The following is a 14,293-nucleotide window of genomic DNA, read 5'->3' as shown; positions in this document are numbered from 1 at the left end:
TAAATACAGGGTCCTCCTAATGATAAAGGAGCAGCAGATGGATGATGTTGTGTGTGATTGCTGAGAGGGGGGTCCGTGGCCATGCCATAGCGGACCGCACCTCTGCCTCTACCTCCGCTTCCCATCGCGTGTGTTAGGTAAGGTGTGGAGGGGAGCGTCAGAGCTTAGGCATGGGGAAAAAGGCGGGGCTTTGGAGGGAGGTGGGTTGTTCATGTTCAAATTTTTACTAAGTGCTCTGCGACATGCCAAATTGGTAGGTATGGCTTTAAGTGTCTGTCTTGACTTTACAGCCACACCCATTTGCAAGGACATTCTGGGAAATGAACATAATAGTATGACTAGGCATCCCAATAGATATGAATTACAACACATTATAAGTCTTAATTATTGCTTTAAATTGCAGATTATCTACAACTGAAGTGTCAGTGGAGTTTCCCTGTAAGCCGTATGTGCTTCTACATAATCAGTAGTAATGAAGAAATCATACATAGTTGTCTGAATATGAAAGCAGTTTTAAAGCAGATTTTAGTTGTGTGAGTGACAGTAAATCTATGCAGACAGTATGCAGGCCTGATGATGAGCTCGTCCGTAGAGAAGGAAACCAACAGCTGTGCGAAGGTCCTCCAGGTCCAGGTTGGACAAGAAGCTCCTCTGAAGTTCCGCCTCCACGGTGTTCCCTTTGGGTCCACTACAGCCCTTGAGAAGGACCACAGCAGACTGACACAACAGCCAATCAGCCAGCTTTTTCATACCAGCGCTATCCTGATTGGCAAGGGCCCTCCTTCCCCATAGGCTGAGATGTAGCATGTTAGCAGCGACACGAGCACTGGGTCGCTATAGAGCACAAATACAGTGAATGTGAGTATTGTTGTATCAGAGTGTTGGTCATTAATCGACTAATGGTAGACCATAGACAGACAAAACATGTCAACGGACCTTGTTTGGGTTCCTTCTTAGGAGAAATCGGATCACTAACTGCACATCAGCTGGAACACTAGAAGGCAGAGGAGGAAGCTGTTTCTCCTGGTAATTCCTGCTCTCGAGTCCAACTGGTCGGTAGAACGGGTTATTCTGGCCAAATATCTCAAATGAGATGGTGCCCACAGCCCAAGCATCTGCCTTGCAATAGTCAATCACCATACCGCACCCTGGGATGGCAGTGGCCACCTTTAGGGAAGAAATGGCTGTGGTTAAAGGTGTAATTTTTCAGGTGAATGATCAAACAGGTTTAAAACAACATGCTTGTTCCTTACCATAATATCAGGTAACTGCACTTTTCTTTCCAACGACAGAGGAAGTAATTCTATTCCAATGTATTATCATTATTATTATTACTACTACTAATCAGACAGACATCATACTGGGAAGCAACTTTCATTTTTTTCATGAAAATTCTGATTTTATTACGACTTTCCTGGGTGGTTGCATGACCAAAGTTACACAAACACGTACTGCACACACTCCTAAAGTAGAATATCTCTGGGTAAACACATACGTATACAAGGTTTACAAAAGCAGCTGTCCACCCTTGATGTTTTTGTAATTCAACGAAGTGCTAATGAGGGCCAAAATACTAAAAGAGACCATCACTGCCTACCTCTGGTGCCATGAGAGAGGCATTTCCTCCTCTGTTTACCCAGATGCTGTTGAAAGGCAGCTCCAGACTCGAATCTCTCTGTGCCAGGCAGCAGCCAAAGTCAGTAATCACCAATCGAGGGCAACCATCTGTAAAAATGAGGCAAAACAAAACCTCAAATTAATGTAATGAATATGTTGCAACTGCTCTCTCATAGGCATAGCATTCAAGTTGTCTTTTTTTTTTTTTTTACCCGAGTCAAACTCCACCAGCACATTGTCCGATTTGAGATCTCTGTGAGCAATACCCTGTCTGCACAGATGGTCGACCCCCTCAAGGAGCTGCAGCATCATCAGAGATGCGTGTCGGCGGGTGGGTGTGGACACTTCCAGGTACTGTCGCAGTGTGCAGGGATAACTATAGCACAATGTTGTGGGAAAAAAAACTGAGAAAGTGCCTTCCACTGATTAAATATTACAATCACATCCTGTATGAGATCTGACTAAGATCATGATGGCAAGTCTTACTTCTTCATGACCAAAAAAAGAGTGCGATTGTTTCCCAGACCATCTGGGTTAAGCCTTGCTGGCAACACATCAGGATATTCTTCCTGAGCACCTGGTAGTAATGGGACATCTGCTGTGAAAGCCCGGTACACTCTTATCACATTAGGGTGTGCTGACACTCTTTTGGGCAGGACTCCAAAATGTCTGCATGTAAAAAAACATAGCTGTTAATGCATCCCTTTTGCAACCTATTCAGTAATGAAGAATAACAGCCCACACATATATTACTTACCCATCTAGAGTAATTTGCTCATTTTCCTGCTTTAAGGCCAGGGGCCCTGCAGGCACCAGCTCGTGTGACATTGATTTCAATATATCCTCATTGGATGACCCTGCCTGCAAACAAATGGTGTTGAAAACTTCCTGTCAGTACTGATGTTTATTGGTTTTCCCAAAGTAGACCAATTCCTTAAGCAAGGGTTTCTAAACTTTTTTTGAACCACAACCCACTAATGGCATCATGAGCCTAGTGGTCCCCCTCCATGTCTGAAAAAATTTGTGGGATGGAGTGGGAGTACGTAATTTTAAAAGTAACGTGATGGGGGTCTGTATGTGTGTGTGTGTGGGGTTACAATGTGCCAGATGATATGCAACCCCCCCAAGTGGTATGCAAAGTGGTGAGGAGAGTATGTGCTGAGTGATTTATAATGTTGTGATGTATAACAGTAGTTGCTAACGCACCCACACACATGCACCGCGCCGTCACTTGCGACTCCCCCCTCCATGTGCTCACCAGCCGCCCCCCCCCCCAGTTGAGAACCACTGTCTTAAGCTATAGAAGTAACAAGCTGTAGAAGTAACCTCAGAAACATGTTTTTGTGATGATATACCCACCCCAAAGTTCCACATCATCTTGATAGCCAGAGGGAAATTTCTCAGGGAGCAGCAGGTCAGAGAACGAGTACTGTTCCCCTCTTCTGTATCTTCTTCCAACTGCACTATAGAGCAATTCGTGTTATTCTGTTTCGGAGGGGCAAACCTTGCCGCAGCTTCATACACCGCTGCATTGGAGCCTTTCCCAATCTGGTTCCCAATAAGGTAATCGTCCAAATTGTATCCAGAAGTGAATGGCTTAAGAGGAGTTGTGAATTTTTTCTTCCTGAATACATCCTGGGGATTCAAATAAATATTTTTAAAATGCAGAAAGGGATACCTCCAGTGCTTTATTAATCTTTGCTTTCACAAACGTGTACTGTAACATTTGATTTACCACCACAGTAAAGTTTTGATACAATAATTTGTGAAAATGGCAGTGGATCTGATGCTCTAGATACATCATATTTTGCATTTGCAAGCACTTATTAAAAGGTATTGCATTTTTATGTAAACAATCATTTGTAGTTTTAAAGAAGATAATATTGTTTGTGAGAGTTGATGTAGGCTTGTCACAATTATAGGTGATGGCCATTTTGCAATTATGTGAAATAATCGTGATTTGAGAGTTTCTTTGGGAGTCACAAGGATGGACAGGATTAGAAACGAGCTCATAAGAGGGGCAGCTCAAGTTGGACATTTTGGGGACAGATGGAGAGAGGCCAGACTGAGATGGGTCTGACACATGCAAAGGAAGGATAGTGAACATATTGCTAGAGGGACGATGAAGCTGGAGCGACCAGGCAAAAAGCAAAGAGGAAGATCAAAAAGGAGATTTTTGGATGTGGTGAAGGGGGACATGCAGGTACTTGGTGCGCAAGAAGAAGCCGTAGGGAAGGGGTCACCAATCCTGGCCCTCAAGGGTCAGTATCCTGCATGTTTTAGGTATTTCCCTCTTCCAACACACCTGATTCAAATAATAAGCCTATCATCAAGACCAGGATTGGTGACCCCTCCTGTAGGGGGTAAGGTCAAATGGAGGCAGATGATTTGCTGTTGCAAACCCTGAAGGGAGCAGCTGAAAGCAGTTTTTTTTTTGTTTTTTTTTTAAATCAAGATTATTTCATATAATTGTAATCATCATTTCCATTTAGCTGTATATATACAGTACATTTTTCCTCACCGATTACCATCAAGAGACTGCTCTTGTATAATCTTAATGTGCCCCATTCTTATTTTTCTAGAAGTTGGCTTGAGAAGTAGCATCACAGTTTGATTTTGTAGACTTGGTCAATACTTCAGTAATGTTAATTATTTTTTCAGTCTCATATATATATATATATATAAAACGATTATTTGTGTGACAGTTCATTGTCTACTCAAATTTCATATTAGGGCAGTGCTAACCAATCAATACCAGTTATTCTCACAATAAATGTCATAATTATTTGCTTCCAGGTTAAACCGTAATTCATGGTACCGAGTGAATGCTGATAGCATTTTCTGGCGCTAAAGTTTTTAATAAGGAATAGGGAAACAAAGCGAAATTACAAACGTCTTCACTCAAAGTCCCATCAAAAAATGTATAATTATTGTGATAGGAGTTTACAATGTGATCATCAGATCTGCTGATCTCAAAGGAAAAGGATCTCGATACATTAATGACAATGAATGTGATGTAAAAATGTAACACAATAATGATCAGAGTTCTCTGGCTCATCATCATTATGACAATAAGGTCTCAACAAGATAGTACAATAGTACTCCACAAGTGGCAATACTCTGCCATTTTCAAGAGAGGGAAATATGCACCTTATTATCCCATTCGTTGTGCATACCTCTCATCTCCAGTAAAGAGTTAGCTTTTGTATGTTTCTTTTTGTATATTTTGTTCATTTCAGAAGTTCTAGGAGTACTTTAGTAGCACGTGTGTATTAATATTTTATTCTGAAGCCTTTGCACTGTACTATTTTTTCTTAATACTCTGTGGGATATATGTAATTTTTAATTGAATTTTTTTCTTGTACAGTCCCTTTTGCACTAAGAGTTTTGCTGCTAAATTGAACTGAGCTACTAAACTGATTTTCATTGTTCCTATCACAGTGATAATAAATATCTATACCATTCTATGACAAAGAAAATAATTTAACGTGTTATTTCTTATACCTGGATCTCCTGGCATGTCGCTGCACTCTTCCTGTCATCCTCCAGCTGTTGTTCAATGAGTCCAATTCCAAGACCAAACGCCAACAACACGGCCCTATTTCGCGGAGACCCACCGCCATACCACCTCCGGACCCCAGCGGCCTGAAGCTGAGCAGCCAGGCCCCGCAGAGAGGTGCGGTAATACCGGTATCGAGACGGCAGGAAAGCCTGAGGCTGAACGGTGCGGACCGACGGGCCTACACGGAAACGGTCAGCTCGGAGCTTTGCTGCGACTCGGCCCCCGGACTTGAGGAGACCTAGCTGGAAGACTGACCGTCCCAGCTCCAGACCACGGTGAATGGCCTGTCTCACCGACATTATTTACTGCAAGAGTTAACTTCAGCCAGTGTTTTGAAGTGTGGTTAGATGACCCAGTCTGGCTGAGAAAAGTGTAAACAATCTCAACTCTTACTGAGCATGCGCGGCATACTGAGCATGCGCAGAAATATATCCCTTCAACTTGTACTGGCAAAAGCAAAACTTACGAATATTTTTTTGTTTACTTTATTGTCTTTTTTTATAATTAGTTAATGCCCTACTTTTTGGGTAAGGGTTAGGGTGTGACATTATCTTTGCTGACATGCAGGAGGTTAAAGCGCCAATAGGCGGCGCTGCCTGATCATTGACTTATGATTAACCATGGAAAAAAAACTGTAAAAAAAAAAAAAAAAAAAAAAAAAAAAAAAAAAGGGAAAAGTAGAGGCACAGGATGTTTGGTTTATGTTAGAAAGCAGTGGTTAACACATGAAAACAGACAAGGAAGGAGCTTTCAATGTTAAATGTGTGCAATGCTACTCATTTTTGGTTAAAAGTATGATCCTTACTCCACAACAAGTTAGGAAAACTGTGTGGAATTTGAGTTAATTTCTATTGGAACAGTAATGGATTATCAAGAAGCAAACACAGACACAATCTACTGATCTTTATTATCTCTGCAGATGGTTCAGCCATCCTCTCTGGCCCTATTGTTACATTCAGGAGACAGAAAAACTACAATATAACCTACTTGTTGATATCTTGTTAATTTTGTTTTTGTTTGTTACAATGTTGTTCAAATAAATAAATAAATAAATCCATAAAAATTTCAAGAAACCAACAATAGTTTAACTTTTACAGATGTAATGTGTGTTTGATCTCTGTACTGGAGAAAAGACAAAGGATCACAGTTCACCAAAATGCTATTATTACTGACAGCTGTAATGCCTTCATTGCTATATTACATTTAAGTAATGGGGAAATCCTGTGGGTTGATATTATCCAGATTAGCAGGTTGGCTCTAATGCTTAGCACAGTCTTCTATGGAGGTTATCACACTCCTAAAGTTTTATATAGGGGGATATTTATTAGACTTTTACTGACACCGCTATTATCACTGCAACCAATGAAAATATTTGATACAATAAAAAAAAAAAAAAACCAACAATAAAATTGGCTTTATTTCTGATTTGTGTAATAAACAATTAAATGTGAGTATATTAATTCCTTCTCTTTATATAGTCTACCCAAACAACATTGTAAAATGTGGCTTAATTTGATATTCCACGGTGTTAAAATAAAACACAATAGAATAGGCTTTATTGTCATTACACCAGTTGTGCAACGAAAATCAAATAGTATTTCTATACGTAACCAGCTTTAGTAATCAAACACTACAGTTACAGACACTAGCTGCTCTATATAGACCAGTGCAGTAGTTTTTGAATCACCTTTTACTATTGCACAGATCATAAATCCAAATCATAGGGCTTTAAGTCGTGACCAGAATGACTGAAATAAGTTCATACAGCCTTTCACTTAATTTCTTAACCTTTTGAAATAACCCAATTAATCCATTGAACATAATTTCTCACTTTGGTGTAAACCCCAGGGAAGTATGGGTTTGCACAGCTGATTCCCCAGGAGACAATTCCCTCCAGTTTACCTCTGCAGACAAGTGGACCACCTGAGTCACCCTGTGAAACACCAAGAGAGAATACACAATAAATATTGCATAGTGCACTTATAAGGTCCATGATATTCTACTGAAAATAAAAGCCTTGATAACAACATCATATATACATTGAAATCAAATAAAACATTTCTTATTATGTAAAGGCAGTATTAAAGTGGCTTATTTTAATGCTATGACTTAACATGTAACATATTTATTAGGTTTGTGGAAGTGGATTAGCATTACTCAATGCATGCTTTTAGCTAACTCTTTAGAATATAAGATAGGTTTTATGTATGCAAAGTAGTGAAAATGGAGGAAAAACATACAATACACAGACAAAAACAAACAAACAAAATAATTAAAAACGCCTACAAATAAATGTCCCTGTACCTGGCATGAATCTTTTCCACCAAATGGAAATCCAGCACATATCATATTGTGAGTGATCTTGCCCCAGTAGTAATACTGGCAATACTGGTAGAACAAAACATCCACAGCACGTAGTTCATCAGAGAGCCGATTGCTGTAGGGAGATGTCACACCCCAGCCGCTCACTGTGCAGATATCGTTTTGTCTAAGTGGCAAAGTGTTAGAGTCTGGCAGTGAAACTGGCTGTACTTGGGCATTCACCACTGCTGGCCGGCTCAGCTGTAACACAAACAAAAAGTTATTACAACATCTGTTTGCTCATCAGCCAATTTTCAGCAATGAAACTGTCACAAGTACAATCAGGATTAAGAGTTAAGAGTGTATACAAGTATATACATATATTTCACTGACCTTGATCATCATAGCATCATTGTTGAATGTCTTCCAGTTATAGTTGTGTCTGTATATCTTTGAAACATTGAAGACTTGTTCAAATCCTTCGCTTTGTACCAAGTTGTGCTCACCTAAAACCACCCTCATCCTGCTAGTCCTAAAGACCAAAACAGGGTGTATCAGATTCTACACTTTTGATAAAATGGTGGTCAAAAAAAGAAAAGTCGACTGATGTTTTTGTTAAAACAGAAAACCATTTTGTTCTCATTTTACAATTTAAAACAATGTTAGTTTGAAATATCAGCTTCATTACTTACGGTATCCAGCAGTGGGCAGCGGACAAAACCCATTCAGGGTGGACCAGGGTTCCTCCACAAAAGTGTCTTCCACTCCATTTGAACTGCAGGGATGCTTGATGTTTAATAGAGTTTGGTATGACCACTTGTCCCCCAATGATCCTTTTTGCATATGTCTCTGTAAACAATAAGAGTGCAATAGGTGGAGTATTCAGGCAGCTCCTTGTTTTTGTAGGTTAGCTCTTTAAGTAAGTGTACGGTTTTCAGAAAGTTTAATGGTAAAGTCACACAAGAATAAATAATTCTATAACTCCTGCTGTGCATGTGTGTTTGTCTTTATTGTTGATATTGTGTGGACGTTCCTTTAAACCCTGTCTATATACAATAACACTTCTGTATAGACACAAATATTTCAGTAGTGACTTGTAAAAACGCACCTGATACAGCAAAAGCCAACAGAAACAGTCCAATCGATCTTCTAAGCAGAGACATTTTTTCTCCCCAAACACCTGTAATATAAAACATGAATTTGTCAGTTGTTATTGAATGTTGCACAATGTGGCTTAAAAAGATTAAAGAAAAGGTACATTCATAGTCTTAAGAAGAAGTTTGTTCTTGGTGTATGTGAAAGAGTAAAAGAATTACATAAGTGATACACTTATGTAAAAAAACAAAACAAAACAAAACAAAAAACATCCACAAGCATCTTGTTTTGGTCAATAAAATGTTAAAACCTTTACAAAATTCTCTTTCAACACCATGTTGAAATATTCCATTTGAGTTTGGTTATGGAAATTATTTTAGAAAATCTTATTTTTGGAGCTTTTTTACCTTAAATTCAAGAAAACCTTATATACTAATTGTCAGATCTAAATGAAATACTACTTACCTCAAAGCCCAAACACAGCAACCCACAGAGTTTCTCCAACTGGTGGAACAAATGGTCCCGTCTGGTCTTTATACTGTAACTGTATCCAGGGTGAAATCTTTTGTTGAAATTATCTTTTTGTCTTGTTTTGTACTGTGACCATCTCACGCTGCAACAATGAAAGTGACCTACTACATGACAAAGATAAGGGGTCCACTTGTATTATCTGTTTCTGAGCTCTAGATTTCTGTGCTCACCTTGGGAAATGAAGCTGGTGGAAAAAGGAGTGGCCCCATACAAACACCAGTTCTACTTTACTGACAGAATAAAAAAAAGTTTACTGCCTTGTGTTAAAATCCACTGAGTTATAATGCGTATATGTGTTGTTACTGCGGAGGTCCGATCTAACAAGCTGCATTTCAAAATTCTATTCTTATTCTTGTATTAAAATGCTTCATCATAATATACATTTCATGAAAAACAATCATTAGTTGAAGGTAAAATGCGTAACTGAAATATCACTATCAATGTGATGATATAGACTTACTGTATGTATCACGTCACACAAAGACGAACTGTAAAATCACTTTTATGGTTCAATGTGAAGTCTCAAATTCTGATTCACTTCAACAAACATGTTCTACGTTGTAACAGTATAAACCTAAAAAGACCCAGAGCTAATTTTCTGGCAGTTCCCAAATGAATTTTTCTCTATTTGGAACCTTTCTTAAGTGATTTATCACCATTTATTCTAGTATTATGCTCTGTATTTTTCCCTTTTTAAATTAAAAATCAGTCATTTTCCTGTATTAAATTCACCGATCATGTAAATGTTCATAAAAGATCAAATCAAAGTGGAAGGTTCTATCAAAAACAGAAAAAATAAAAAAGTAACTTTTTCTGTAAAATATATCATTAACTGAACATAAACCAAGTGTCTCCATCCACTGCCATTTATCAAACTCCATGGGTTTTACTGGTGAATCAATGTTGTAGAAGATGATGGTGTTTCCATGTTCACTATGGAGCCTCTGAACATCCAAATGGGTCATATCTGATGACCACAAAAAGATGACAAATGACATTTTACACCAATTATTTACATGTTTTGATAGAATTAGTGGATGAACAGTTATTTCACTTTTCATATCAATAAATGGTATTGGTCACCAGTGGCTATTTGGGTCTTTATGGGTTAATATTGTGAATATTAATATTTACTATTATTAATGATTCCTCTGTATTATTATTTCTATTTGGCTGATATCTAAGGGCTGTTTCATAGTCAACGCAAGGGCACGCAGACGCAAACGCATTGTGACGCATTGGCCGCCATGATGCGTGCTTGCGTCTCAAAATGTATCAATTTTTTTTTATACGCGACACGTGTAATAACATTCGTCACTGGCAGGGGCAATACGCAAGCAACGTAGTATAATTTAGCATGTTGTTATATTTACAGAGGAAGAAGATGAAATATACCGCAACCCTTTGCCAAACTCCGGCAGAAAGTGAGCCACTTGAGTCAGCAGGTCGTCAAATTTAGAGACAGACATTCGGAAATACTGGAAATGCCTGTCCCCATCTAGAATCTACATAGGACGAACAAGAGATTGGAACTCCCCGTCCTGATCTCTGCGGCAGTTTAGAAGCCGGACATACCACTGTCTGTATTTGTTTTTTTGGCTGATTCAAAATCAGACTAGACTCCTGTTCAGGAGCCATTTGATCTGAAAATCACCCGGTTTGACACCTGGAACGTACCTGATTCTGCTACCCCCTATTGCGCGAATGATGTATTGCATTTTACACATTGCCCAGCTCATTTGCGTTCATTGTGTTGACTATGACAAGAAATGCGTCACACGTGTCGCTTGCACACATCGCACGTGTCAACTTTGTAGACGTCGGCATCCATGTGTCATCATTTTTACATTTTCTGGAGGTACAAATCAAAAAATTTGTCAAGACTCAGTGACACCTTTGACTGTCAGTGTCTTCTGTGTAATTTTTCCCCCTCACAAATTCATCCTGTTTGCCAGATTAACTCTTTGGAGGGCCTGTTTTGGCCCGCAGACTACATGTTCGATACCCCTGGTATAGACCCTGTTTAAAAATAAGCAATGGATAATAATAAATGGAAGAGGCAAATGACCATCTCAGTTAATTACAAATTACAGGATGATCTTTGTGTTCAATATTCTTTTATTTGGAAATCTCTCCAAAATCACAAATTTGCCAGAATGGCTAAAGGAGGAAAGTTCTTCCTGTTCCAGAAGGGATAGACCAGACAACAGGTGTTATGTTGACAATAATTCAGACATATATTAAAAAAATGTATACAAAAAACATATACAACAATGAATGTGCAGAATATAACTGAAGACAGAATTTCAACACCATCTGTGGATATGCCTTGGGAAAAAAAAGGACACTTTACCCAGCCACTCAGAGAGCTCAAACATGGCACTGTATCCACACAAAGGGAAAAACTAGCTCACAAAGACAGAAGGACAAAGACTACCTGTAGAACGGGAGAGGAGCGACAAGGAAGCAGGCGCAGAAAAACAACAAATGTCCTCTAACTTCAAAGTACATACAGGAGCATGAAAGTAAATGTCTGGATTAAAACTCAACCAGATCTGATGCCACCACACCAAACCAACTGTAATCAGTCAGTGACATCGCTTATCTTTGTGTACAGACGTTCCACTGCTGAACAAACGGGGGAAAAAAGCCAATGAACACATGATACTTGTTGGGTCAAACGATTTGAAAAAAACATGAGTTGCTTCGAGAAGCTGCAAGGACAGTGTGTTAATTCTTTATTTTTACTACATTGTGTTTACAGCAGTATGTAAAAAAAAGGATGGGCCTTCCTTGATTAGACTGATCAGTTTTTTCTTCCCCTCATTTTTTCCCATTTTCTTCCCCCCATTTTTGCTCCTATAGGTACGACTCACAGCAGACTAAACAAGGAAGACAGGGCGTATCCTAAGACACCTCATTTCCATTTCTTCTTGAAAAATTCTTAAATTCCCAGACTGGTGAGACATGTAATCCTGTAAGGGTGTTGTGTTTCTGAATTCCCAGAGTGTACCTCTACAGGGAGGTGTCAAAGTGACATCAAGTATCAAACGATGGCCTACCTGAATCACTGAAGCGCCCTTTCACTCAGTGTCACATTGCTGTGACAGCCTGTCCACGCAGCCTCATGCATAACATTGGACTAATTTTCCTTTGATTTCACACGTCTTCAAGAAATAAGAAGACCCTACCTTGTGCAATAACTTGGTTCCAGCCAGAAGAGGGCAATCTGCTGTTTACCAGAGTACCCTAAGACATCACCACGTAACCACCAAAAGAAGAGGAATGCAGCCTTTTGTCTCTTTTTTCCTTCTTTTTTCCATGTCAGATTGAATCTCATCCACAAAATAGTTTCTTGCCAGTGCAGAGCTAAAGGGGATTTCTAAATCTCAACTCTGACCCCAACAGATTATGTGTCAATTCTATTCCCGTCTTTGGGTGTCACCGGGCAGAAATTACATAATTGATATTGAGTGTATTGTCATTCAACTGATTTGATAGTGTACAAGAATTCTACCCCGTGTCTCTGTTCTGTTCTGTTTCAGACTGTAATAAATACAGCTTGTAACAGGGTAGATTTAGCTGATGATCAGTATTTTGGGATAAGTAGGAGGATTAAATGGATGACTCACAACTATTATTACTGTTAAGACTCAGTGAGACTCTGTTGTGCTCTGTAAATCAACACAGAAGCGTTCCCATTGCGATGATGGGAAACAATATACGTCTATATCTTTGATATAAATAATAATTTGATAGGTTTAGTGGCTCAACAGATATTAAACAGTTTAGATTAGTAGATGATTTTGGTTAATGGCAGTTTGGGTCTTTATGGGTTAATCTATCAGACTGTCAGTAGGAAAAGATTCAGTTCATATCTCTATAATCCAATATATTTGCATCTTTGAACTCTTCATTCTAAACACTCTGATACTCTAAGGCAGTGTTTTTCAACCTTGGGGTTGGGACCCCATGTGGGGTCAACTGGAATTCAAATGGGGTCGCCTGAAATTTCTAGTAATTAATTAAAAAAAAAAAAAAATCTTACTGATAAAAAAATATATGGTGAGTTGACAGAGACATTCCCAATACATAACAGACATGGCAAACACTGAAGCTGAAACTGAAGCACTGTGGTACTGTTTATCTTTCAAATGTTCATTGTGGTCAGTTTCTGATGCTGCAGCTCTTTCATAATTCATAGTTTGAGTTCTTGTTTGTTCAACATTAATTGTCAGCCTTGTAAATCCAAGCTGGACTGACTGTACATATCCTGACCAAGGAAAAAAAAATTCTCACTTTGTGCAGTAATCTACACCTGGCTTTTCTGCCTCCGTCCATAATAAAATACATTATATAGACTAAATGTTGTCTAAAATTAACTTTTATTTGCAACATAGTATAGCAAACTATTACATGATAAAAAACAAATTAATTTTAGCAAAAGCAAATGTCTCCGTTTTGAATGTCTGGGGTCGGCGGAAATTTGTGTTTAAATGGGGTCAGGAGACAAAAAAGGTTGGGAACCACTGCTTTAAGGTGTTTTTTTAATATGTGAAAATAGAAATACTACATTTATAACCCTTTAAATATACCAATCAAAATTTGGGCACACAGTCTCATTTTGTTGTTTTTCTTTTTTTATTGTTATTATTATTTTCTGCACTGTAAATTAACATGTAAAACATCAAAACTATGTGGGTACACCTAGAATTATGTTGGCAACAAAAAGTATTAAACAAACCAGACTGTCTTATGTATTACATTGATCACTGTAGCCACCTTCTGCTTTAATGTTTGGCATTCTCTCAATCAGATTCATGAAGTAATCACCTGGAATGTTTTTCATTCTCTTGGAGGACTTCCTAGAGGTGTTAAACATTTGTTGGTTGCTTTGCCTTCACTGTACCGTCTAACTCATCCCAGCTGGGTTTAGGTCAGGTGTTTGTAGAGGTCAGGTCATCTGATGCAGCGCTCCATCCCTCGCCATCTGGGTCACATACGTAGCTCTTACATAGCCAGGAGGTGTGTTTAGGGTCACTGTCCTGTTAAAAAACAAATGATGGAAACACAAACCAGATAGGATGGTAAAGATGATAAGTCGTACTGATATCCAAACCATCTGCTGTTGCGTAACATGGAAATCAAAACCATAGTTTATAGTTCTGTTAAGACAGTAAAACCACA

At 38.7% G+C, this 14,293-nt stretch overlaps 2 protein-coding genes across 2 annotated transcripts; both read right to left on the bottom strand.

Annotated features, from left to right (window-relative positions):
- Positions 1-264: 264 nt before the first annotated feature.
- pink1 (PTEN induced kinase 1) lies at positions 265-5,583 on the bottom strand. The gene is made up of 8 exons (XM_030137932.1): positions 5,122-5,583; positions 2,977-3,252; positions 2,375-2,478; positions 2,104-2,286; positions 1,830-1,993; positions 1,598-1,725; positions 937-1,167; positions 265-834 (listed from the first exon to the last, which is right to left on the bottom strand). Exons 1-8 carry the CDS (start codon positions 5,476-5,478, stop codon positions 550-552), a joined length of 1,728 nt encoding a protein of 575 aa, XP_029993792.1. The 5' UTR covers positions 5,479-5,583; the 3' UTR covers positions 265-549.
- Positions 5,584-6,910: 1,327 nt separating this feature from the next.
- LOC115421931 (trypsin) lies at positions 6,911-9,069 on the bottom strand. The gene is made up of 6 exons (XM_030137934.1): positions 9,041-9,069; positions 8,589-8,660; positions 8,173-8,329; positions 7,874-8,012; positions 7,484-7,741; positions 6,911-7,112 (listed from the first exon to the last, which is right to left on the bottom strand). The coding sequence occupies exons 2-6, from the start codon at positions 8,641-8,643 to the stop codon at positions 6,963-6,965; spliced, it is 759 nt and encodes a 252-aa protein (XP_029993794.1). The 5' UTR covers positions 8,644-8,660; positions 9,041-9,069; the 3' UTR covers positions 6,911-6,962.
- Positions 9,070-14,293: the final 5,224 nt, after the last annotated feature.

The sequence above is a fragment of the Sphaeramia orbicularis genome, chromosome 7 (assembly GCF_902148855.1).
Source record: "Sphaeramia orbicularis chromosome 7, fSphaOr1.1, whole genome shotgun sequence".
In the NCBI taxonomy this organism is placed as follows: domain Eukaryota; kingdom Metazoa; phylum Chordata; class Actinopteri; order Kurtiformes; family Apogonidae; genus Sphaeramia; species Sphaeramia orbicularis.
Note: the sequence above shows the minus strand (reverse complement) of the source record. Positions and strands in the feature narration are given on the sequence as shown.